At 53.1% G+C, this 24,136-nt stretch overlaps 1 protein-coding gene across 1 annotated transcript in view; it reads left to right on the top strand.

Annotated features, from left to right (window-relative positions):
- Window positions 1–24,136, top strand: part of LOC139404868 (unconventional myosin-X-like) — a 297,547-nt gene that overhangs the window by 90,084 nt on the left and 183,327 nt on the right. Inside the window, exon 3 of the mRNA XM_071147402.1 lies at window positions 12,012–12,170. Coding sequence (XP_071003503.1) covers window positions 12,012–12,170 — 159 coding nt within the window. The remainder of the gene's footprint in view (window positions 1–12,011; window positions 12,171–24,136) is intronic.

Genomic DNA, 24,136 nt, shown 5'->3' on the forward strand with positions numbered 1-24,136 from the left:
TTAGTCCTGCTGTAGAATTCATTATAGACAGTTGGTGGAGCGGGAGCATGTGGAGTCACTGAGACAGAGGAGCTCGTATTAGTCCTGCTGTAGAATTCATTATAGACAGTTGGTGGAGCAGGAGCATGTGGAGTCACTGAGACAGAGGAGCTCGTATTAGTCCTGCTGTAGAATTCATTATAGACAGTTGGTGGAGCGGGAGCATGTGGAGTCACTGAGACAGAGGAGCTCGTATTAGTCCTGCTGTAGAATTCATTATAGACAGTTGGTGGAGCAGGAGCATGTGGAGTCACTGAGACAGAGGAGCTCGTATTAGTCCTGCTGTAGAATTCATTATAGACAGTTGGTGGAGCAGGAGCATGTGGAGTCACTGAGACAGAGGAGCTCGTATTAGTCCTGCTGTAGAATTCATTATAGACAGTTGGTGGAGCAGGAGCATGTGGAGTCACTGAGACAGAGGAGCTCGTATTAGTCCTGCTGTAGAATTCATTATAGACAGTTGGTGGAGCAGGAGCATGTGGAGTCACTGAGACAGAGGAGCTCGTATTAGTCCTGCTGTAGAATTCATTATAGACAGTTGGTGGAGCAGGAGCATGTGGAGTCACTGAGACAGAGGAGCTCGTATTAGTCCTGCTGTAGAATTCATTATAGACAGTTGGTGGAGCAGGAGCATGTGGAGTCACTGAGACAGAGGAGCTCGTATTAGTCCTGCTGTAGAATTCATTATAGACAGTTGGTGGAGCAGGAGCATGTGGAGTCACTGAGACAGAGGAGCTCGTATTAGTCCTGCTGTGAATTCATTATAGACATTCATTATAGAGTCCTGCTGTAGAATTCATTATAGACAGTTGGTGGAGCAGGAGCATGTGGAGTCACTGAGACAGAGGAGCTCGTATTAGTCCTGCTGTAGAATTCATTATAGACAGTTGGTGGAGCAGGAGCATGTGGAGTCACTGAGACAGAGGAGCTCGTATTAGTCCTGCTGTAGAATTCATTATAGACAGTTGGTGGAGCAGGAGCATGTGGAGTCACTGAGACAGAGGAGCTCGTATTAGTCCTGCTGTAGAATTCATTATAGACAGTTGGTGGAGCAGGAGCATGTGGAGTCACTGAGACAGAGGAGCTCGTATTAGTCCTGCTGTAGAATTCATTATAGACAGTTGGTGGAGCAGGAGCATGTGGAGTCACTGAGACAGAGGAGCTCGTATTAGTCCTGCTGTAGAATTCATTATAGACAGTTGGTGGAGCAGGAGCATGTGGAGTCACTGAGACAGAGGAGCTCGTATTAGTCCTGCTGTAGAATTCATTATAGACAGTTGGTGGAGCAGGAGCATGTGGAGTCACTGAGACAGAGGAGCTCGTATTAGTCCTGCTGTAGAATTCATTATAGACAGTTGGTGGAGCAGGAGCATGTGGAGTCACTGAGACAGAGGAGCTCGTATTAGTCCTGCTGTAGAATTCATTATAGACAGTTGGTGGAGCAGGAGCATGTGGAGTCACTGAGACAGAGGAGCTCGTATTAGTCCTGCTGTAGAATTCATTATAGACAGTTGGTGGAGCAGGAGCATGTGGAGTCACTGAGACAGAGGAGCTCGTATTAGTCCTGCTGTAGAATTCATTATAGACAGTTGGTGGAGCAGGAGCATGTGGAGTCACTGAGACAGAGGAGCTCGTATTAGTCCTGCTGTAGAATTCATTATAGACAGTTGGTGGAGCAGGAGCATGTGGAGTCAGAGGACGTATTAGTCCTGCTGTGAGACAGAGGAGCTCGTATTAGTCCTGCTGTAGAATTCATTATAGACAGTTGGTGGAGCAGGAGCATGTGGAGTCACTGAGACAGAGGAGCTCGTATTAGTCCTGCTGTAGAATTCATTATAGACAGTTGGTGGAGCAGGAGCATGTGGAGTCACTGAGACAGAGGAGCTCGTATTAGTCCTGCTGTAGAATTCATTATAGACAGTTGGTGGAGCAGGAGCATGTGGAGTCACTGAGACAGAGGAGCTCGTATTAGTCCTGCTGTAGAATTCATTATAGACAGTTGGTGGAGCAGGAGCATGTGGAGTCACTGAGACAGAGGAGCTCGTATTAGTCCTGCTGTAGAATTCATTATAGACAGTTGGTGGAGCAGGAGCATGTGGAGTCACTGAGACAGAGGAGCTCGTATTAGTCCTGCTGTAGAATTCATTATAGACAGTTGGTGGAGCAGGAGCATGTGGAGTCACTGAGACAGAGGAGCTCGTATTAGTCCTGCTGTAGAATTCATTATAGACAGTTGGTGGAGCAGGAGCATGTGGAGTCACTGAGACAGAGGAGCTCGTATTAGTCCTGCTGTAGAATTCATTATAGACAGTTGGTGGAGCAGGAGCATGTGGAGTCACTGAGACAGAGGAGCTCGTATTAGTCCTGCTGTAGAATTCATTATAGACAGTTGGTGGAGCAGGAGCATGTGGAGTCACTGAGACAGAGGAGCTCGTATTAGTCCTGCTGTAGAATTCATTATAGACAGTTGGTGGAGCAGGAGCATGTGGAGTCACTGAGACAGAGGAGCTCGTATTAGTCCTGCTGTAGAATTCATTATAGACAGTTGGTGGAGCAGGAGCATGTGGAGTCACTGAGACAGAGGAGCTCGTATTAGTCCTGCTGTAGAATTCATTATAGACAGTTGGTGGAGCAGGAGCATGTGGAGTCACTGAGACAGAGGAGCTCGTATTAGTCCTGCTGTAGAATTCATTATAGACAGTTGGTGGAGCAGGAGCATGTGGAGTCACTGAGACAGAGGAGCTCGTATTAGTCCTGCTGTAGAATTCATTATAGACAGTTGGTGGAGCAGGAGCATGTGGAGTCACTGAGACAGAGGAGCTCGTATTAGTCCTGCTGTAGAATTCATTATAGACAGTTGGTGGAGCAGGAGCATGTGGAGTCACTGAGACAGAGGAGCTCGTATTAGTCCTGCTGTAGAATTCATTATAGACAGTTGGTGGAGCAGGAGCATGTGGAGTCACTGAGACAGAGGAGCTCGTATTAGTCCTGCTGTAGAATTCATTATAGACAGTTGGTGGAGCAGGAGCATGTGGAGTCACTGAGACAGAGGAGCTCGTATTAGTCCTGCTGTAGAATTCATTATAGACAGTTGGTGGAGCAGGAGCATGTGGAGTCACTGAGACAGAGGAGCTCGTATTAGTCCTGCTGTAGAATTCATTATAGACAGTTGGTGGAGCAGGAGCATGTGGAGTCACTGAGACAGAGGAGCTCGTATTAGTCCTGCTGTAGAATTCATTATAGACAGTTGGTGGAGCAGGAGCATGTGGAGTCACTGAGACAGAGGAGCTCGTATTAGTCCTGCTGTAGAATTCATTATAGACAGTTGGTGGAGCAGGAGCATGTGGAGTCACTGAGACAGAGGAGCTCGTATTAGTCCTGCTGTAGAATTCATTATAGACAGTTGGTGGAGCAGGAGCATGTGGAGTCACTGAGACAGAGGAGCTCGTATTAGTCCTGCTGTAGAATTCATTATAGACAGTTGGTGGAGGAGCAGGAGCATGTGGAGTCACTGGAGAGAGCAGAGGAGCTCGTATTAGTCCTGCTGTAGAATTCATTATAGACAGTTGGTGGAGCAGGAGCATGTGGAGTCACTGAGACAGAGGAGCTCGTATTAGTCCTGCTGTAGAATTCATTATAGACAGTTGGTGGAGCAGGAGCATGTGGAGTCACTGAGACAGAGGAGCTCGTATTAGTCCTGCTGTAGAATTCATTATAGACAGTTGGTGGAGCAGGAGCATGTGGAGTCACTGAGACAGAGGAGCTCGTATTAGTCCTGCTGTAGAATTCATTATAGACAGTTGGTGGAGCAGGAGCATGTGGAGTCACTGAGACAGAGGAGCTCGTATTAGTCCTGCTGTAGAATTCATTATAGACAGTTGGTGGAGCAGGAGCATGTGGAGTCACTGAGACAGAGGAGCTCGTATTAGTCCTGCTGTAGAATTCATTATAGACAGTTGGTGGAGCAGGAGCATGTGGAGTCACTGAGACAGAGGAGCTCGTATTAGTCCTGCTGTAGAATTCATTATAGACAGTTGGTGGAGCAGGAGCATGTGGAGTCACTGAGACAGAGGAGCTCGTATTAGTCCTGCTGTAGAATTCATTATAGACAGTTGGTGGAGCAGGAGCATGTGGAGTCACTGAGACAGAGGAGCTCGTATTAGTCCTGCTGTAGAATTCATTATAGACAGTTGGTGGAGCGGGAGCATGTGGAGTCACTGAGACAGAGGAGCTCGTATTAGTCCTGCTGTAGAATTCATTATAGACAGTTGGTGGAGCAGGAGCATGTGGAGTCACTGAGACAGAGGAGCTCGTATTAGTCCTGCTGTAGAATTCATTATAGACAGTTGGTGGAGCGGGAGCATGTGGAGTCACTGAGACAGAGGAGCTCGTATTAGTCCTGCTGTAGAATTCATTATAGACAGTTGGTGGAGCAGGAGCATGTGGAGTCACTGAGACAGAGGAGCTCGTATTAGTCCTGCTGTAGAATTCATTATAGACAGTTGGTGGAGCGGGAGCATGTGGAGTCACTGAGACAGAGGAGCTCGTATTAGTCCTGCTGTAGAATTCATTATAGACAGTTGGTGGAGCGGGAGCATGTGGAGTCACGGAGACAGAGGAGCTCGTATTAGTCCTGCTGTAGAATTCATTATAGACAGTTGGTGGAGCAGGAGCATGTGGAGTCACTGAGACAGAGGAGCTCGTATTAGTCCTGCTGTAGAATTCATTATAGACAGTTGGTGGAGCAGGAGCATGTGGAGTCACTGAGACAGAGGAGCTCGTATTAGTCCTGCTGTAGAATTCATTATAGACAGTTGGTGGAGCGGGAGCATGTGGAGTCACTGAGACAGAGGAGCTCGTATTAGTCCTGCTGTAGAATTCATTATAGACAGTTGGTGGAGCAGGAGCATGTGGAGTCACTGAGACAGAGGAGCTCGTATTAGTCCTGCTGTAGAATTCATTATAGACAGTTGGTGGAGCAGGAGCATGTGGAGTCACTGAGACAGAGGAGCTCGTATTAGTCCTGCTGTAGAATTCATTATAGACAGTTGGTGGAGCGGGAGCATGTGGAGTCACTGAGACAGAGGAGCTCGTATTAGTCCTGCTGTAGAATTCATTATAGACAGTTGGTGGAGCGGGAGCATGTGGAGTCACTGAGACAGAGGAGCTCGTATTAGTCCTGCTGTAGAATTCATTATAGACAGTTGGTGGAGCAGGAGCATGTGGAGTCACTGAGACAGAGGAGCTCGTATTAGTCCTGCTGTAGAATTCATTATAGACAGTTGGTGGAGCAGGAGCATGTGGAGTCACTGAGACAGAGGAGCTCGTATTAGTCCTGCTGTAGAATTCATTATAGACAGTTGGTGGAGCGGGAGCATGTGGAGTCACTGAGACAGAGGAGCTCGTATTAGTCCTGCTGTAGAATTCATTATAGACAGTTGGTGGAGTGGGAGCATGTGGAGTCACTGAGACAGAGGAGCTCGTATTAGTCCTGCTGTAGAATTCATTGCGGTCAGCAGGTCAAACAAATGATTAAAAACACTCTGAAAAAACGAATTATGACTCTCGAGCCAGTAAAAAGAGTCGTTCAGCTAGGGCTGGTCAAGATGAGTACTACAGTAATACTGGGATATGATGAGTACTACAGTAATACTGGGATATGATGAGTACTACAGTAATACTGGGATATGATGAGTACCACAATAATACTGGGATATGATGAGTACCACAGTAATAATACTGGGATATGATGAGTGCCACAGTAATGATATGATGAGTACCACAGTAATACTGGGATATGATGAGTACTACAGTCATACTGGGATATGATGAGTACTACAGTAATACTGGGATATGATGAGTACTACAGTAATAGTGGGATATGATGAGTACCACAGTAATGATATGATTACTACAGTAATACTGGGATATGATGAGTACTACAGTAATACTGGGATATGATGAGTACTACAGTAATACTGGGATATGATGAGTACCACAATAATACTGGGATATGATGAGTACCACAGTAATACTGGGATATGATGAGTACCACAGTAATGATATGATGAGTACCACAGTAATACTGGGATATGATGAGTACCACAGTAATGATGGGATATGATGAGTACTACAGTAATGATATGATGAGTACTACAGTAATACTGGGATATGATGAGTACTACAGTAATACTGGGATATGATGAGTACCACAGTAATGATTTGATGAGTACTACAGTAATACTGGGATATGATGAGTACCACAGTAATACTGGGATATGATGAGTATCACAGTAATACTGGGATATGATGAGTACCACAGTAATGATATGATGAGTACCACAGTAATACTGGGATATGATGAGTACCACAGTAATGATGGGATATGATGAGTACTACAGTAATGATATGATGAGTACTACAGTAATACTGGGATATGATGAGTACTACAGTAATACTGGGATATGATGAGTACCACAGTAATGATTTGATGAGTACTACAGTAATACTGTGATATGATGAGTACCACAGTAATACTGGGATATGATGAGTACCACAGTAATACTGGGATATGATGAGTACTACAGTAATACTGGGATATGATGAGTACCACAGTAATGCCTCAGAGACAGGATTTATTGGAGTACTGTTCGTCACTACTGTAGTCTAGCGTACTGTTCATCACTACTGTAATCTAGCGTACTGTTCATCACTACTGTAATCTAGCATACTGTTCATCACTACTGTAATCTAGTCTACTGTTCATCACTACTGTAATCTAGCGTACTGTTCATCACTACTGTAATCTAGTCTACTGTTCATCACTACTGTAATCTAGTGTACTGTTCATCACTACTGTAATCTAGTCTACTGTTTGTCACTACTGTAATCTAGAGTACTGTTCATCACTACTGTAATCTAGTCTACTGTTCGTCACTACTGTAATCTAGCGTGCTGTTCGTCACTACTGTAGTCTAGTCTACTGTTCGTCACTACTGTAATCTAGCGTACTGTTCATCACTGCTGTAATCTAGTCTACTGTTTGTCACTACTATAGTCTAGCGTACTGTTTGTCACTACTGTAATCTAGCGTACTGTTCGTCACTACTGGAATCTAGCGTACTGTTCATCACTACTGTAATCTAGTCTACTGTTCGTCACTACTGTAATCTAGCGTACTGTTCGTCACTACTGTAGTCTAGTCTACTGCTCGTCACTACTGTAATCTAGCGTACTGTTCATCACTGCTGTAATCTAGTCTACTGTTCGTCACTACTGTAATCTAGCGTACTGCTCGTCACTACTGTAATCTAGCGTACTGTTCATCACTGCTGTAATCTAGTCTACTGTTCGTCACTACTGTAATCTAGCGTAATGTTCGTCACTACTGTAGTCTAACGTACTGTTCATCACTACTGTAATCTAGTCTACTGTTCGTCACTACTGTAGTCTAGCGTACTGTTAATCCCTGTTGGTTCTACTGTAACAGCTTCGCTGCTGTTTTATTTAACCAGCAGGAAGTGTTATTGAGGTCAGAAAATATTTTTTTCTAGGGCAGACCTACCTGTTCTCTTTGTACTGTCCCAGGGGGACTCGTTGTGAACCTCAGCTCCCTCTTGGCTGCCATCCAACTCTACTCACATGTACACCTCTAGGCATGTTTCCATGGAGACGACAGGGGGAGCCGCTGATCAGACCCATGTTAATTAGTGACAATAGAACAGAACGGTTAATCTATTATTTTCCAGAGATTGCGTCGGCTTCGTGCATTGGCTGCTAGGACTTCCTTCTTTCTCTCTGTGAGTCTTCCTCTTCCTGTTTTCCTTGTGCATCCTGGGAGATACCAAGTTACAGCCCAGAGGATCCTGGAGAGTGGATATGAACATATGCACGTTTCTCCCTGTCAGGGGTTTTACCTAATGGCCTGGTGGTCAACAGAGATCAAAATCTAGATGTGAATTAGGGTTAGTTTACAGATTGACCGGGTGAAGGTTAGGGTTATAGATGTGAGTTAGTGTGAATTAGAGTAGGGTTAGCTCACCGGCTAACAGGCTACAGGGTGAAGGTTAGGGTTATAGATGTGAGTTAGTGTGAATTAGAGTAGGGTTAGCTCACAGGCTAACAGGCTACAGGGTGAAGGTTAGGGTTATAGATGTGAGTTAGTGTGAATTAGAGTAGGGTTAGCTCACAGGCTAACAGGCTACAGGGTGAAGGTTAGGGTTATAGATGTGAGTTAGAGTAGGGTTAGCTCACAGGCTAACAGGCTACAGGGTGAAGGTTAGGGTTATAGATGTGAGTTAGTGTGAATTAGAGTAGGGTTAGCTCACAGGCTAACAGGATAACAGGCTACAGGGTGAAGGTTAGGGTTATAGATGTGAGTTAGTGTGAATTAGAGTAGGGTTAGCTCACAGGCTAACAGGCTACAGGGTGAAGGTTAGGGTTATAAATGTGAGTTAGTGTGAATTAGAGTTAGCTCACAGGCTAACAGGCCACAGGGTGAGGGTGAGGGTTAGGGTTATAGATGTCAGAGGTGTGAATCTATTACAGTTAACACTGATCTCTGGGGTTAAAGGTCAGGGCTGGAGGTTGGCCTGTTAGCTCTGTAGCGTATTAGCTAACCTTAACTCCTTTAGGCCTGTTAGCTCTGCAGCGTGTTAGCTAACCTTAACTCCTTTAGGCCTATTAGCCCTGTAGCGTGTTAGCTAACCATAACTCCTTTAGGCCTATTAGCCCTGTAGCGTGTTAGCTAACCATAACTCCTGTAGGCCTGTTAGCCCTGTAGCGTGTTAGCTAACCATAACTCCTTTAGGGCTGTTAGCCCTGTAGTGTGTTAGTTAACCATAACTCCTGTAGGCCTGTTAGCTAACCATTACTCCTTTAGGCCTTAGCATGTTAACTAATCCTAACCATTTTTCAGTCCCAACCTGACAGGGTGGAACCACAGCAGGGCGTTCTCTTTCTCACAACATCTCTGAACATGCACTCAAATCCAGCTGTTATGACAGAAGTACTTGGATAACAGATCACACATATCCATGTCAGGCAGACTGAATGATGTCATTTGTCATTTGATCACCCAGATGCAGTAGTATATTTGTAGTGTATTTGAGGTTTAAAAGGGTTTATGAAGTTTTTTAATTCCACTTTTTCCCTGAAGAAAAATGTATCAACCTTTAGAAAAATGTCCAGAAAATTATAATCCACATAATAATTTCTTGTTGCTGCAAGATTATTTTCCTGCTGTAGCAAACTGGCTCAGATTAAGATCCGACATCTGTAGGTGGAGCCTGTATGCAGATAGTCCTCTGACATCATATGCTCTAAGAATGTCAGAATGTTGTGAGGTCATCGGGGGTTGTCATTTGTCTCTCTCTATCTCAATAATCCTGAGCAGGAATCACATGAAGGCTTCAGTAATATGACAGGCTCCGACTGTACCCAGCTTAGCTCTGTCCACTGTAACCAGCCTAGCTCTGTCCACTGTAACCAGCCTAGCTCTGTCCACTGTAACCTAGCTCTGTCCACTGTAACCAGCCTAGCTCTGTCCACTGTAACCAGCCTAGCTCTGTCCACTGTAACCCGCCTAGCTCTGTCCACTGTAACCAGTCTAGCTCTGTCCACTGTAACCAGCCTAGCTCTGTCCACTAACCAGCCTAGCACTGTCCACTGTAACCAGCCTAGCTCTGTCCACTGTAACCCGCCTAGCTCTGTCCACTATAACCAGTCTAGCTCTGTCCACTGTAACCAGCCTAGCTCTGTCCACTGTAACCAGCCTAGCTCTGTCCACTGTAACCAGTATAGCTCTGTCCACTGTAACCAGCCTAGCTCTGTCCACTGTAACATCTTAGCTCCGTCCACTGTAACCTAGCTCTGTCCACTGTAACCAGCCTAGCTCTGTCCACTGTAACCTAGCTCTGTCCACTGTAACCAGTCTAGCTCTGTCCACTGTAACCTAGCTCTGTCCACTGTAACCCAGCTCTGTCCACTGTAAACTAGCTCTGTCCACTGTAACCTAGCTCTGTCCACTGTAACCAGCCTAGCTCTGTCCGCTGTACCCTAGCTCTGTCCACTGTAACCAGCCTAGCTCTGTGCACTGTAACCAGCCTAGCTCTGTCTACTGTAACCAGCCTAGCTCTGTCCACTGTAACCAGCCTAGCTCTGTCCACTGTACCCTAGCTCTGTCCACTGTAACCGGCCTAGCTCTGTCCACTGTAACCTAGCTCTGTCCACTGTAACCTAGCTCTGTCCACTGTAACCAGCCTAGCACTGTCTACTGTAACCAGCCTAGCTCTGTCCACTGTAACCAGCCTAGCTCTGTCCACTGTAACCTAGCGCTGGATGTATCCAAAGTGGAAGGACTATTGTGCATGACATGGTGGATGGTTGCAGGCAGGTGTGTTATTTGTTTGAAGGAGAAGCATGGGCACCTCAGTTGGCCCTTTGGCATGTCTATTCCTCATGCTCTCCACGGAGGTGTAGACGATTAGTATCGCCATGAGATCCTGGTATGGTGCAGCTACATCACCCATGAGGTCCTGGCATGGTGCCAGCTACATCACCCATGAGGTCCTGTCATGGTGCCAGCTACATCACCCATGAGGTCCTGGCATGGTGCCAGCTACATCACTCTGAACCTGCCTGTGTCCTCCTGACTCCAGAAGCTATAGCTATGGCCTCTAAAGGGGTTTTCACAATACTGAGCCTGCTGTGAGGTGTCCTGAAGGTCTACTACACCTGTTATGAGGTGTCCTGAAGGCCTACTACACCTGCGGTGAGGTGTCCTGAAGGTCTACTACACCTGATGTGAGGTGTCCTGAAGGCCTACTACACCTGTTGTGAGGTGTCCTGAAGGCCTACTACACCTGTTGTGAGGTGTCCTGAAGGCCTACTACACCTGTTGTGGGGTGTCCTGAAGGCCTACTACACCTGTTGTGGGGTGTCCTGAAGGCCTACTACACCTGATGTGAGGTGTCCTGAAGGACTACTACACCTGTTGTGAGGTGTCCTGAAGGCCTACTACACCTGTTGTGAGGTGTCCTGAAGGCCTACTACACCTGTTGTGGGGTGTCCTGAAGGCCTACTACACCTGTTGTGGGGTGTCCTGAAGGCCTACTACACCTGATGTGAGGTGTCCTGAAGGACTACTACACCTGTTGTGAGGTGTCCTGAAGGCCTACTACACCTGTTGTGAGGTGTCCTGAAGGCCTACTACACCTGATGTGAGGTGTCTTACTACACCTGCTGTGAGGTGTCCTGAAGGCCTACTACACCTGTTGTGAGGTGTCCTGAAGGCCTACTACACCTGATGTGAGGTGTCCTGTAGTCTTAAGTAGAGATAACTAACCAGAGGAAAGCTAACCTAAGTGAGCCTTACTGTATGCCTATGCCTGCTGTGAAGTCAATGTCCTGTAATCTCTGTGTTTCAGGGGTTGTACCTGCTGCAGTAAAACAAACTACCTGTTGTGTCTCTGTGTTTCAGGTGATGTACCTGCTGCAGTAAAACTAACTACCTGTTGTGTCTCTGTGTTTCAGGTGATGTACCTGCAGTAGTAAAACTAACTACCTGTTGTGTCTCTGTGTTTCAGGTGATGTACCTGCAGCAGTAAACCTGTTGTGTCTCTGTGTTTCAGGTGATGTACCTGCAGCAGTAAAACTAACTAGTCTCTCTTAAGTAGAGATAACTAACCAGAGGAAAGCTAACCTAAGTGAGCCTTACGGTATGCCTATGCCTGCTGTGAAGTCAATGTCCTGTAATCTCTGTGTTTCAGGGGTTGTACCTGCTGCAGTAAAACAAACTACCTGTTGTGTCTCTGTGTTTCAGGTGATGTACCTGCTGCAGTAAAACTAACTACCTGTTGTGTCTCTGTGTTTCAGGTGATGTACCTGCTGCAGTAAAACTAACTACCTGTTGTGTCTCTGTGTTTCAGGTGATGTACCTGCAGCAGTAAACCTGTTGTGTCTCTGTGTTTCAGGTGATGTACCTGCAGCAGGGGGAGCTGAGCAGAGACAAGGTGTTTCCTATGCACCCCACCAGTATTAATGGAGTAGAGGACATGTCTACTCTGGCCGAACTACATGAAGCTGCCATCATGTACAACCTTTACCTGCGCTACCAGAAGGACTGCATCTATGTAAGATACTGTTATAGTCCAACCCTCCCAGACAGACATTATCTATGTAAGACAGTGTTATAGTCCAACCCTCCCAGACAGGCATTATCTATGTAAGACAGTGTTATAGTCCAACCCTCCCAGACAGACATTATCTATTATCTATGTAAGACAGTGTTATAGTCCAACCCTCCCAGACAGACATTATCTATGTAAGATACTGTTATAGTCCAACCCTCCCAGACAGACATTATCTATGTAAGACAGTGTTATAGTCCAACCCTCCCAGACAGACATTATCTATGTAAGACAGTGTTATAGTCCAACCCTCCCAGACATACATTATCTATGTAAGACAGTGTTATAGTCCAACCCTCCCAGACAGACATTATCTATGTAAGCCAGTGTTATAGTCCAACCCTCCCAGACAGGCATTATCTATGTAAGACAGTGTTATAGTCCAACCCTCCCAAACAGACATTATCTATGTAAGACAGTGTTATAGTCCAACCCTCCCAGACAGACATTATCTATGTAAGACAGTGTTATAGTCCAACCCTCCCAGACAGGCATTATCTATGTAAGACAGTGTTATAGTCCAACCCTCCCAGACAGACATTATCTATTATCTATGTAAGACAGTGTTATAGTCCAACCCTCCCAGACAGACATTATCTATGTAAGATACTGTTATAGTCCAACCCTCCCAGACAGACATTATCTATGTAAGACAGTGTTATAGTCCAACCCTCCCAGACAGACATTATCTATGTAAGACAGTGTTATAGTCCAACCCCCCCAGACAGCATTATCTATGTAAGACAGTGTTATAGTCCAACCCTCCCAGACAGACATTATCTATGTAAGATACTGTTATAGTCCAACCCTCCCAGACAGACATTATCTATGTAAGACAGTGTTATAGTCCAACCCTCCCAGACAGACATTATCTATGTAAGACAGTGTTATAGTTCAACCCTCCCAGACAGACATTATATATTATCTATGTAAGACAGTGTTATAGTCCAACCCTCCCAGACAGACATTATCTATTATCTATGTAAGTAGACCATAGTAGGACTGGTCTACCTCCCCTTGGGGAACCGGGCCCTGGACCATAGTAGGACTGCTCTACCTCCCCTTGGGGAACCGGGCCCTGGACCATAGTAGGACTGCTCTACCTCCCCTTGGGGAACCGGGCCCTGGACCGTAGTAGGACTGCTCTAGCTCCCCTTGGGGAACCGGGCCCTGGACCCTAGTAGGACTGCTCTACCTCCCCTTGGGGAACCGGGCCCTGGACCATAGTAGGACTGCTCTACCTCCCCTTGGGGAACCGGGCCCTGGACCGTAGTAGGACTGCTCTACCTCCCCTTGGAGAACCGGGCCCTGGACCATATTAGGACTGCTCTACCTCCCCTTGGGGAACCGGGCCCTGGACCATAGTAGGACTGCTCTACCTCCCCTTGGGGAACCGGGCCCTGGACCGTAGTAGGACTGGTCAACCTCCCCTTGGGGAACCGGGCCCTGGACCATAGTAGGACTGGTCTACCTCCCCTTGGGGAACCGGGCCCTGGACCGTAGTAGGACTGGTCTACCTGCCCTTGGGGAACCGGACCCTGGACCATAGTAGGACTGCTCTACCTCCCCTTGGGGAACCGGGCCCTGGACCATAGTAGGACTGCTCTACCTCCCCTTGGGGAACCGGGCCCTGGACCATAGTAGGACTGGTCTACCTCCCCTTGGGGAACCGGGCCCTGGACCATAGTAGGACTGGTCTACCTCCCCTTGGGGAACCGGGCCCTGGACCATAGTAGGACTGGTCTACCTCCCCTTGGGGAACCGGGCCCTGGACCATAGTAGGACTGCTCTACCTCCCCTTGGGGAACCGGGCCCTGGACCATAGTAGGACTGCTCTACCTCCCATTGGGGAACCGGGCCCTGGACCGTAGTAGGACTGCTCTAGCTCCCCTTGGGGAACCGGGCCCTGGACCGTAGTATGACTGCTCTACCTCCCCTTGGGGAACCGGGCACTGAACCATAGTAGGACTGCACCACCTCCCTTTGGGGAACCGGGCCCTGGACCATAGTAGGACTGCTCTACCTCCCCTTGGGGAACCGGGCCCTGGACCGTAGTAGGACTGCTCTACCTCCCCTTGGAAAACCGGGCCCTGGACCATAGTAGGACTGCTCTACCTCCCCTTGGGGAAACGGGCTCTGGACCATAGTAGGACTGGTCTACCTCCCCTTGGGGAACCGGGCCCTGGACCATAGTAGGACTGGTCTACCTCCCCTTGGGGAACCGGGCCCTGGACCGTAGTAGGACTGGTCTACCTCCCCTTGGGGAACCGGGCCCTGGACCATAGTAGGACTGCTCTAGCTCCCCTTGGGGAACCGGGCCCTGGACCATAGTAGGACTGCTCTACCTCCCCTTGGGGAACCGGGCCCTGGACCATAGTAGGACTGCTCTACCTCCCCTTGGGGAACCGGGCCCTGCACCGTAGTAGGACTGCTCTAGCTCCCCTTGGGGAACCGGGCCCTGGACCGTAGTAGGACTGCTCTACCTCCCCTTGGGGAACCGGGCACTGAACCATAGTAGGACTGCACCACCTCCCTTTTGGGAACCGGGCCCTGGACCATAGTAGGACTGCTCTACCTCCCCTTAGGGAACCGGGCCCTGGACCGTAGTAGGACTGCTCTACCTCCCCTTGGAAAACCGGGCCCTGGACCATAGTAGGACTGCTCTACCTCCCCTTGGGGAACCGGGCCCTGCACCATAGTAGGACTGGTCTACCTCCCCTTGGGGAACCGGGCCCTGGACCATAGTAGGACTGGTCTACCTCTCCTTGGGGAACCGGGCCCTGGACCGTAGTAGGACTGGTCTACCTGCCCTTGGGGAACCGGGCCCTGGACCATAGTAGGACTGGTCTACCTCCCCTTGGGGAACCGGGCCCTGGACCATAGTAGGACTGCTCTACCTCCCCTTGGGGAACCGGGCCCTGGACCATAGTAGGACTGGTCTACCTCCCCTTGGGGAACCGGGCCCTGGACCATAGTAGGACTGGTCTACCTCCCCTTGGGGAACCGGGCCCTGGACCATAGTAGGACTGGTCTACCTCCCCTTGGGGAACCGGGCCCTGGACCATAGTAGGACTGCTCTACCTCCCCTTGGGGAACCGGGCCCTGGACCATAGTAGGACTGCTCTACCTCCCCTTGGGGAACCGGGCCCTGGACCGTAGTAGGACTGCTCTAGCTCCCCTTGGGGAACCGGGCCCTGGACCGTAGTATGACTGCTCTACCTCCCCTTGGGGAACCGGGCACTGAACCATAGTAGGACTGCACCACCTCCCTTTGGGGAACCGGGCCCTGGACCATAGTAGGACTGCTCTACCTCCCCTTGGGGAACCGGGCCCTGGACCGTAGTAGGACTGCTCTACCTCCCCTTGGAGAACCGGGCCCTGGACCATAGTAGGACTGCTCTACCTCCCCTTGGGGAACCGGGCCCTGGACCATAGTAGGACTGGTCAACCTCCCCTTGGGGAACCGGGCCCTGGACCATAGTAGGACTGGTCTACCTCCCCTTGGGGAACCGGGCCCTGGACCGTAGTAGGACTGGTCTACCTGCCCTTGGGGAACCGGGCCCTGGACCATAGTAGGACTGCTCTACCTCCCCTTGGGGAACCGGGCCCTGGACCATAGTTGGACTGCTCTACCTCCCCTTGGGGAACTGGGCCCTGGACCATAGTAGGACTGGTCTACCTCCCCTTGGGGAACCGGGCCCTGGACCATAGTAGGACTGGTCTACCTCCCCTTGGGGAACCGGGCCCTGGACCATAGTAGGACTGCTCTACCTCCCCTTGGGGAACCGGGCCCTGGACCATAGTAGGACTGCTCTACCTCCCCTTGGGGAACCGGGCCCTGGACCGTAGTAGGACTGCTCTAGCTCCCCTTGGGGAACCGGGCCCTGGACCGTAGTATGACTGCTCTACCTCCCCTTGGGGAACCGGGCACTGAACCATAGTAGGACTGCACCACCTCCCTTTGGGGAACCGGGCCCTGGACCATAGTAGGACTGCTCTACCTCCCCTCGGGGAACCGGGCCCTGGACCGTAGTAGGACTGCTCTACCTCCCCTTGGAAAACCGGGCCCTGGACCATAGTAGGACTGCTCTACCTCCCCTTGGGGAACCGGGCCCTGGACCATAGTAGGACTGGTCAACCTCCCCTTGGGGAACCGGGCCCTGGACCATAGTAGGACTGGTCTACCTCCCCTTGGGGAACCGGGCCCTGGACCATAGTAGGACTGCTCTACCTCCCCTTGGGGAACCGGGCCCTGGACCATAGTAGGACTGGTCTACCTCCCCTTGGGGAACCGGGCCCTGGACCATAGTAGGACTGGTCTACCTCCCCTTGGGGAACCGGGCCCTGGACCATAGTAGGACTGGTCTACCTCCCCTTGGGGAACCGGGCCCTGGACCATAGTAGGACTGCTCTACCTCCCCTTGGGGAACCGGGCCCTGGACCATAGTAGGACTGCTCTACCTCCCTTTGGGGAACCGGGCCCTGGACCGTAGTAGGACTGCTCTAGCTCCCCTTGGGGAACCGGGCCCTGGACCGTAGTATGACTGCTCTACCTCCCCTTGGGGAACCGGGCACTGAACCATAGTAGGACTGCACCACCTCCCTTTGGGGAACCGGGCCCTGGACCATAGTAGGACTGCTCTACCTCCCCTTGGGGAACCGGGCCCTGGACCGTAGTAGGACTGCTCTACCTCCCCTTGGAAAACCGGGCCCTGGACCATAGTAGGACTGCCCTACCTCCCCTTGGGGAAACGGGCTCTGGACCATAGTAGGACTGGTCTACCTCCCCTTGGGGAACCGGGCCCTGGACCATAGTAGGACTGGTCTACCTCCCCTTGGGGAACCGGGCCCTGGACCATAGTAGGACTGCTCTACCTCCCCTTGGGGAACTGGGCCCTGGACCATAGTAGGACTGGTCTACCTACCCTTGGGGAACCGGGCCCTGGACCATAGTAGGACTGGTCTACCTCCCCTTGGGGAACCGGGCCCTGGACCATAGTAGGACTGCTCTACCTCCCCTTGGGGAACCGGGCCCTGGACCATAGTAGGACTGCTCTACCTCCCCTTGGGGAACCGGGCCCTGGACCGTAGTAGGACTGCTCTAGCTCCCCTTGGGGAACCGGGCCCTGGACCGTAGTATGACTGCTCTACCTCCCCTTGGGGAACCGGGCACTGAACCATAGTAGGACTGCACCACCTCCCTTTGGGGAACCGGGCCCTGGACCATAGTAGGACTGCTCTACCTCCCCTTGGGGAACCGGGCCCTGGACCGTAGTAGGACTGCTCTACCTCCCCTTGGAAAACCGGGCCCTGGACCATAGTAGGACTGCTCTACCTCCCCTTGGGGAACCGGGCCCTGGACCATAGTAGGACTGGTCAACCTCCCCTTGGGGAACCGGGCCCTGGACCATAGTAGGACTGGTCTACCTCCCCTTGGGGAACCGGGCCCTGGACCATAGTAGGACTGCTCTACCTCCCCTTGGGGAACCGGGCCCTGGACCATAGTAGGACTGGTCTACCTCCCCTTGGGGAACCGGGCCCTGGACCATAGTAGGACTGGTCTACCTCCCCTTGGGGAACCGGGCCCTGGACCATAGTAGGACTGCTCTACCTCCCCTTGGGGAACCGGGCCCTGGACCATAGTAGGACTGCTCTACCTCCCTTTGGGGAACCGGGCCCTGGACCGTAGTAGGACTGCTCTAGCTCCCCTTGGGGAACCGGGCCCTGGACCGTAGTATGACTGCTCTACCTCCCCTTGGGGAACCGGGCACTGAACCATAGTAGGACTGCACCACCTCCCTTTGGGGAACCGGGCCCTGGACCATAGTAGGACTGCTCTACCTCCCCTTGGGGAACCGGGCCCTGGACCGTAGTAGGACTGCTCTACCTCCCCTTGGAAAACCGGGCCCTGGACCATAGTAGGACTGCCCTACCTCCCCTTGGGGAAACGGGCTCTGGACCATAGTAGGACTGGTCTACCTCCCCTTGGGGAACCGGGCCCTGGACCATAGTAGGACTGGTCTACCTCCCCTTGGGGAACCGGGCCCTGGACCGTAGTAGGACTGGTCTACCTCCCCTTGGGGAACCGGGCACTGAACCATAGTAGGACTGCACCACCTCCCTTTGGGGAACCGGGCCCTGGACCATAGTAGGACTGCTCTACCTCCCCTTGGGGAACCGGGCCCTGGACCGTAGTAGGACTGCTCTACCTCCCCTTGGAAAACCGGGCCCTGGACCATAGTAGGACTGCCCTACCTCCCCTTGGGGAAACGGGCTCTGGACCATAGTAGGACTGGTCTACCTCCCCTTGGGGAACCGGGCCCTGGACCATAGTAGGACTGGTCTACCTCCCCTTGGGGAACCGGGCCCTGGACCGTAGTAGGACTGGTCTACCTCCCCTTGGGGAACCGGGCCCTGGACCATAGTAGGACTGCTCTAGCTCCCCTTGGGGAACCGGGCCCTGGACCATAGTAGGACTGCTCTACCTCCCCTTGGGGAACCGGGCCCTGGACCATAGTAGGACTGCTCTACCTCCCCTTGGGGAACCGGGCCCTGCACCGTAGTAGGACTGCTCTAGCTCCCCTTGGGGAACCGGGCCCTGGACCGTAGTAGGACTGCTCTACCTCCCCTTGGGGAACCGGGCACTGAACCATAGTAGGACTGCACCACCTCCCTTTGGGGAACCGGGCCCTGGACCATAGTAGGACTGCTCTACCTCCCCTTAGGGAACCGGGCCCTGGACCGTAGTAGGACTGCTCTACCTCCCCTTGGAAAACCGGGCCCTGGACCATAGTAGGACTGCTCTACCTCCCCTTGGGGAACCGGGCCCTGCACCATAGTAGGACTGGTCTACCTCCCCTTGGGGAACCGGGCCCTGGACCATAGTAGGACTGGTCTACCTCCCCTTGGGGAACCGGGCCCTGGACCGTAGTAGGACTGGTCTACCTGCCCTTGGGGAACCGGGCCCTGGACCATAGTAGGACTGGTCTACCTCCCCTTGGGGAACCGGGCCCTGGACCATAGTAGGACTGCTCTACCTCCCCTTGGGGAACCGGGCCCTGGACCATAGTAGGACTGGTCTACCTCCCCTTGGGGAACCGGGCCCTGGACCATAGTAGGACTGGTCTACCTCCCCTTGGGGAACCGGGCCCTGGACCATAGTAGGACTGGTCTACCTCCCCTTGGGGAACCGGGCCCTGGACCATAGTAGGACTGCTCTACCTCCCCTTGGGGAACCGGGCCCTGGACCATAGTAGGACTGCTCTACCTCCCCTTGGGGAACCGGGCCCTGGACCGTAGTAGGACTGCTCTAGCTCCCCTTGGGGAACCGGGCCCTGGACCGTAGTATGACTGCTCTACCTCCCCTTGGGGAACCGGGCACTGAACCATAGTAGGACTGCACCACCTCCCTTTGGGGAACCGGGCCCTGGACCATAGTAGGACTGCTCTACCTCCCCTTGGGGAACCGGGCCCTGGACCGTAGTAGGACTGCTCTACCTCCCCTTGGAAAACCGGGCCCTGGACCATAGTAGGACTGCTCTACCTCCCCTTGGGGAACCGGGCCCTGGACCATAGTAGGACTGGTCAACCTCCCCTTGGGGAACCGGGCCCTGGACCATAGTAGGACTGGTCTACCTCCCCTTGGGGAACCGGGCCCTGGACCGTAGTAGGACTGGTCTACCTGCCCTTGGGGAACCGGGCCCTGGACCATAGTAGGACTGCTCTACCTCCCCTTGGGGAACCGGGCCCTGGACCATAGTAGGACTGCTCTACCTCCCCTTGGGGAACCGGGCCCTGGACCATAGTAGGACTGGTCTACCTCCCCTTGGGGAACCGGGCCCTGGACCATAGTAGGACTGGTCTACCTCCCCTTGGGGAACCGGGCCCTGGACCATAGTAGGACTGCTCTACCTCCCCTTGGGGAACCGGGCCCTGGACCATAGTAGGACTGCTCTACCTCCCCTTGGGGAACCGGGCCCTGGACCTTAGTAGGACTGCTCTAGCTCCCCTTGGGGAACCGGGCCCTGGACCGTAGTATGACTGCTCTACCTCCCCTTGGGGAACCGGGCACTGAACCATAGTAGGACTGCACCACCTCCCTTTGGGGAACCGGGCCCTGGACCATAGTAGGACTGCTCTACCTCCCCTTGGGGAACCGGGCCCTGGACCGTAGTAGGACTGCTCTACCTCCCCTTGGAAAACCGGGCCCTGGACCATAGTAGGACTGCTCTACCTCCCCTTGGGGAACCGGGCCCTGGACCATAGTAGGACTGGTCAACCTCCCCTTGGGGAACCGGGCCCTGGACCATAGTAGGACTGGTCTACCTCCCCTTGGGGAACCGGGCCCTGGACCGTAGTAGGACTGGTCTACCTGCCCTTGGGGAACCGGGCCCTGGACCATAGTAGGACTGCTCTACCTCCCCTTGGGGAACCGGGCCCTGGACCATAGTAGGACTGCTCTACCTCCCCTTGGGGAACCGGGCCCTGGACCATAGTAGGACTGGTCTACCTCCCCTTGGGGAACCGGGCCCTGGACCATAGTAGGACTGGTCTACCTCCCCTTGGGGAACCGGGCCCTGGACCATAGTAGGACTGGTCTACCTCCCCTTGGGGAACCGGGCCCTGGACCATAGTAGGACTGGTCTACCTCCCCTTGGGGAACCGGGCCCTGGACCATAGTAGGACTGGTCTACCTCCCCTTGGGGAACCGGGCCCTGGACCATAGTAGGACTGCTCTACCTCCCCTTGGGGAACCGGGCCCTGGACCATAGTAGGACTGCTCTACCTCCCTTTGGGGAACCGGGCCCTGGACCGTAGTAGGACTGCTCTAGCTCCCCTTGGGGAACCGGGCCCTGGACCGTAGTATGACTGCTCTACCTCCCCTTGGGGAACCGGGCACTGAACCATAGTAGGACTGCACCACCTCCCTTTGGGGAACCGGGCCCTGGACCATAGTAGGACTGCTCTACCTCCCCTTGGGGAACCGGGCCCTGGACCATAGTAGGACTGCTCTACCTCCCCTTGGGGAACCGGGCCCTGGACCATAGTAGGACTGGTCTACCTCCCCTTGGGGAACCGGGCCCTGCACCATAGTAGGACTGGTCTACCTCCCCTTGGGGAACCGGGCCCTGGACCATAGTAGGACTGGTCTACCTCCCCTTGGGGAACCGGGCCCTGGACCATAGTAGGACTGGTCTACCTCCCCTTGGGGAACCGGGCCCTGGACCATAGTAGGACTGGTCTACCTCCCCTTGGGGAACCGGGCCCTGGACCATAGTAGGACTGCTCTACCTCCCCTTGGGGAACCGGGCCCTGGACCATAGTAGGACTGCTCTACCTCCCCTTGGGGAACCGGGCCCTGGACCGTAGTAGGACTGCTCTAGCTCCCCTTGGGGAACCGGGCCCTGGACCGTAGTATGACTGCTCTACCTCCCCTTGGGGAACCGGGCACTGAACCATAGTAGGACTGGTCCACCTCCCTTTGGGGAACCGGGCCCTGGACCATAGTAGGACTGCTCTACCTCCCCTTGGGGAACCGGGCCCTGGACCGTAGTAGGAATGCTCTACCTCCCCTTGGAAAACCGGGCCCTGGACCATAGTAGGACTGCTCTACCTCCCCTTGGGGAAACGGGCTCTGGACCATAGTAGGACTGGTCTACCTCCCCTTGGGGAACCGGGCCCTGGACCATAGTAGGACTGGTCTACCTCCCCTTGGGGAACCGGGCCCTGGACCGTAGTAGGACTGGTCTACCTCCCCTTGGGGAACCGGGCCCTGGACCATAGTAGGACTGCTCTAGCTCCCCTTGGGGAACCGGGCCCTGGACCATAGTAGGACTGCTCTACCTCCCCTTGGGGAACCGGGCCCTGGACCATAGTAGGACTGCTCTACCTCCCCTTGGGGAACCGGGCCCTGCACCGTAGTAGGACTGCTCTAGCTCCCCTTGGGGAACCGGGCCCTGGACCGTAGTAGGACTGCTCTACCTCCCCTTGGGGAACCGGGCACTGAACCATAGTAGGACTGCACCACCTCCCTTTGGGGAACCGGGCCCTGGACCATAGTAGGACTACTCTACCTCCCCTTGGGGAACCGGGCCCTGGACCGTAGTAGGACTGCTCTACCTCCCCTTGGAAAACCGGGCCCTGGACCATAGTAGGACTGCTCTACCTCCCCTTGGGGAACCGGGCCCTGCACCATAGTAGGACTGGTCTACCTCCCCTTGGGGAACCGGGCCCTGGACCATAGTAGGACTGGTCTACCTCCCCTTGGGGAACCGGGCCCTGGACCTTAGTAGGACTGCTCTACCTCCCCTTGGGGAACCGGGCCCTGGACCGTAGTAGGACTGCTCTTCCTCCCCTTGGGGAACCGGGCCCTGGACCATAATAGGACTGCTCTACCTCCCCTTGGGGAACCGGGCCCTGGACCATAGTAGGACTGCTCTACCTCCCCTTGGGGAACCGGGCCCTGGACCGTAGCAGGACTGGTCTACTTCCCCTTGGGGAACCGGGCCCTGGACCATAGTAGGACTGCTCTTCCTCCCCTTGGGGAACCGGGCCCTGGACCATAATAGGACTGCTCTACCTCCCCTTGGGGAACCGGGCCCTGGACCATAGTAGGACTGCTCTACCTCCCCTTGGGGAACCGGGCCCTGGACCGTAGCAGGACTGGTCTACTTCCCCTTGGGGAACCGGGCCCTGGACCATAGTAGGACTGGTCTACCTCCCCTTGGGGAACCGGGCCCTGGACCATAGTAGGACTGCTCTACCTCCCCTTGGGGAACCGGGCCCTGGACCATAGTAGGACTGCTCTTCCTCCCCTTGGGGAACCGGGCCCTGGACCATAGTATGACTGCTCTACCTCCCCTTGGGGAACGGGGCCCTGGACCATAGTAGGACTGCTCTACCTCCCCTTGGGGAACCCGGGCCCTGGACAATAGTAGGACTGCTCTACCTCCCCTTGGGGAACCGGGCCCTGGACCATAGTAGGACTGCTCTACCTCCCCTTGGAGAACCGGGCCCTGGACCATAGTAGGACTGCTCTACCTCCCTTTGAGGAACCGGGCCCTGAACCATAGTAGGACTGCTCTAGCTCCCCTTGGGGAACCGGGCCCTGGACCGTAGTAGGACTGGTCTACCTCCCCTTGGGGAACCGGGCCCTGGACCGTAGTAGGACTGGTCTACCTCCCCTTGGGGAACCGGGCCCTGGACCGTAGTAGGACTGGTCTACCTCCCCTTGGGGAACCGGGCCCTGGACCGTAGTAGGACTGGTCTACCTCCCCTTGGGGAACCGGGCCCTGGACCGTAGTAGGACTGGTCTACCTCCCCTTGGGGAACCGGGCCCTGGACCGTAGTAGGACTGGTCTACCTCCCCTTGGGGAACCGGGCCCTGGACCGTAGTAGGACTGGTCTACCCCCCCTTGGGGAACCGGGCCCTGGACCATAGTAGGACTGCTCTACCTCCCCTTGGGGAACCGGGCCCTGGACCATAGTAGGACTGGTCTACCTCCCCTTGGGGAACCGGGCCCTGGACCATAGTAGAACTGGTCTACCTCCCCTTGGAGAACCGGGCCCTGGACCGTAGTAGGACTGCTCTACCTCCCCTTGGGGAACCGGGCCCTGAACCATAGTAGTACTACTCTACCTCCCCTTGAAAAATCATTTCAATATCCAATATCTTTTGGTTTTACAAAACTGTGTTTAAATGTAACTTTCACTAGGTCGAGACTAAAGCGTCCCCCAGGTTCAGCCAGGTCAAAGTGCACAGGACAATTATCAATCAATCAAATGTATTTATAAAGCCTCTTTTACATCAGCAGATGTCACAAAGTGCTTATACAGAAACCCAACCTAAAACCCCAAACAGCAAGCAATGCAAGTGTTCATTACTGAACAGCCACACAATCATGGACATC

Source organism: Oncorhynchus clarkii, unplaced genomic scaffold, assembly GCF_045791955.1.
Source record: "Oncorhynchus clarkii lewisi isolate Uvic-CL-2024 unplaced genomic scaffold, UVic_Ocla_1.0 unplaced_contig_4472_pilon_pilon, whole genome shotgun sequence".
NCBI lineage: Eukaryota > Metazoa > Chordata > Actinopteri > Salmoniformes > Salmonidae > Oncorhynchus > Oncorhynchus clarkii.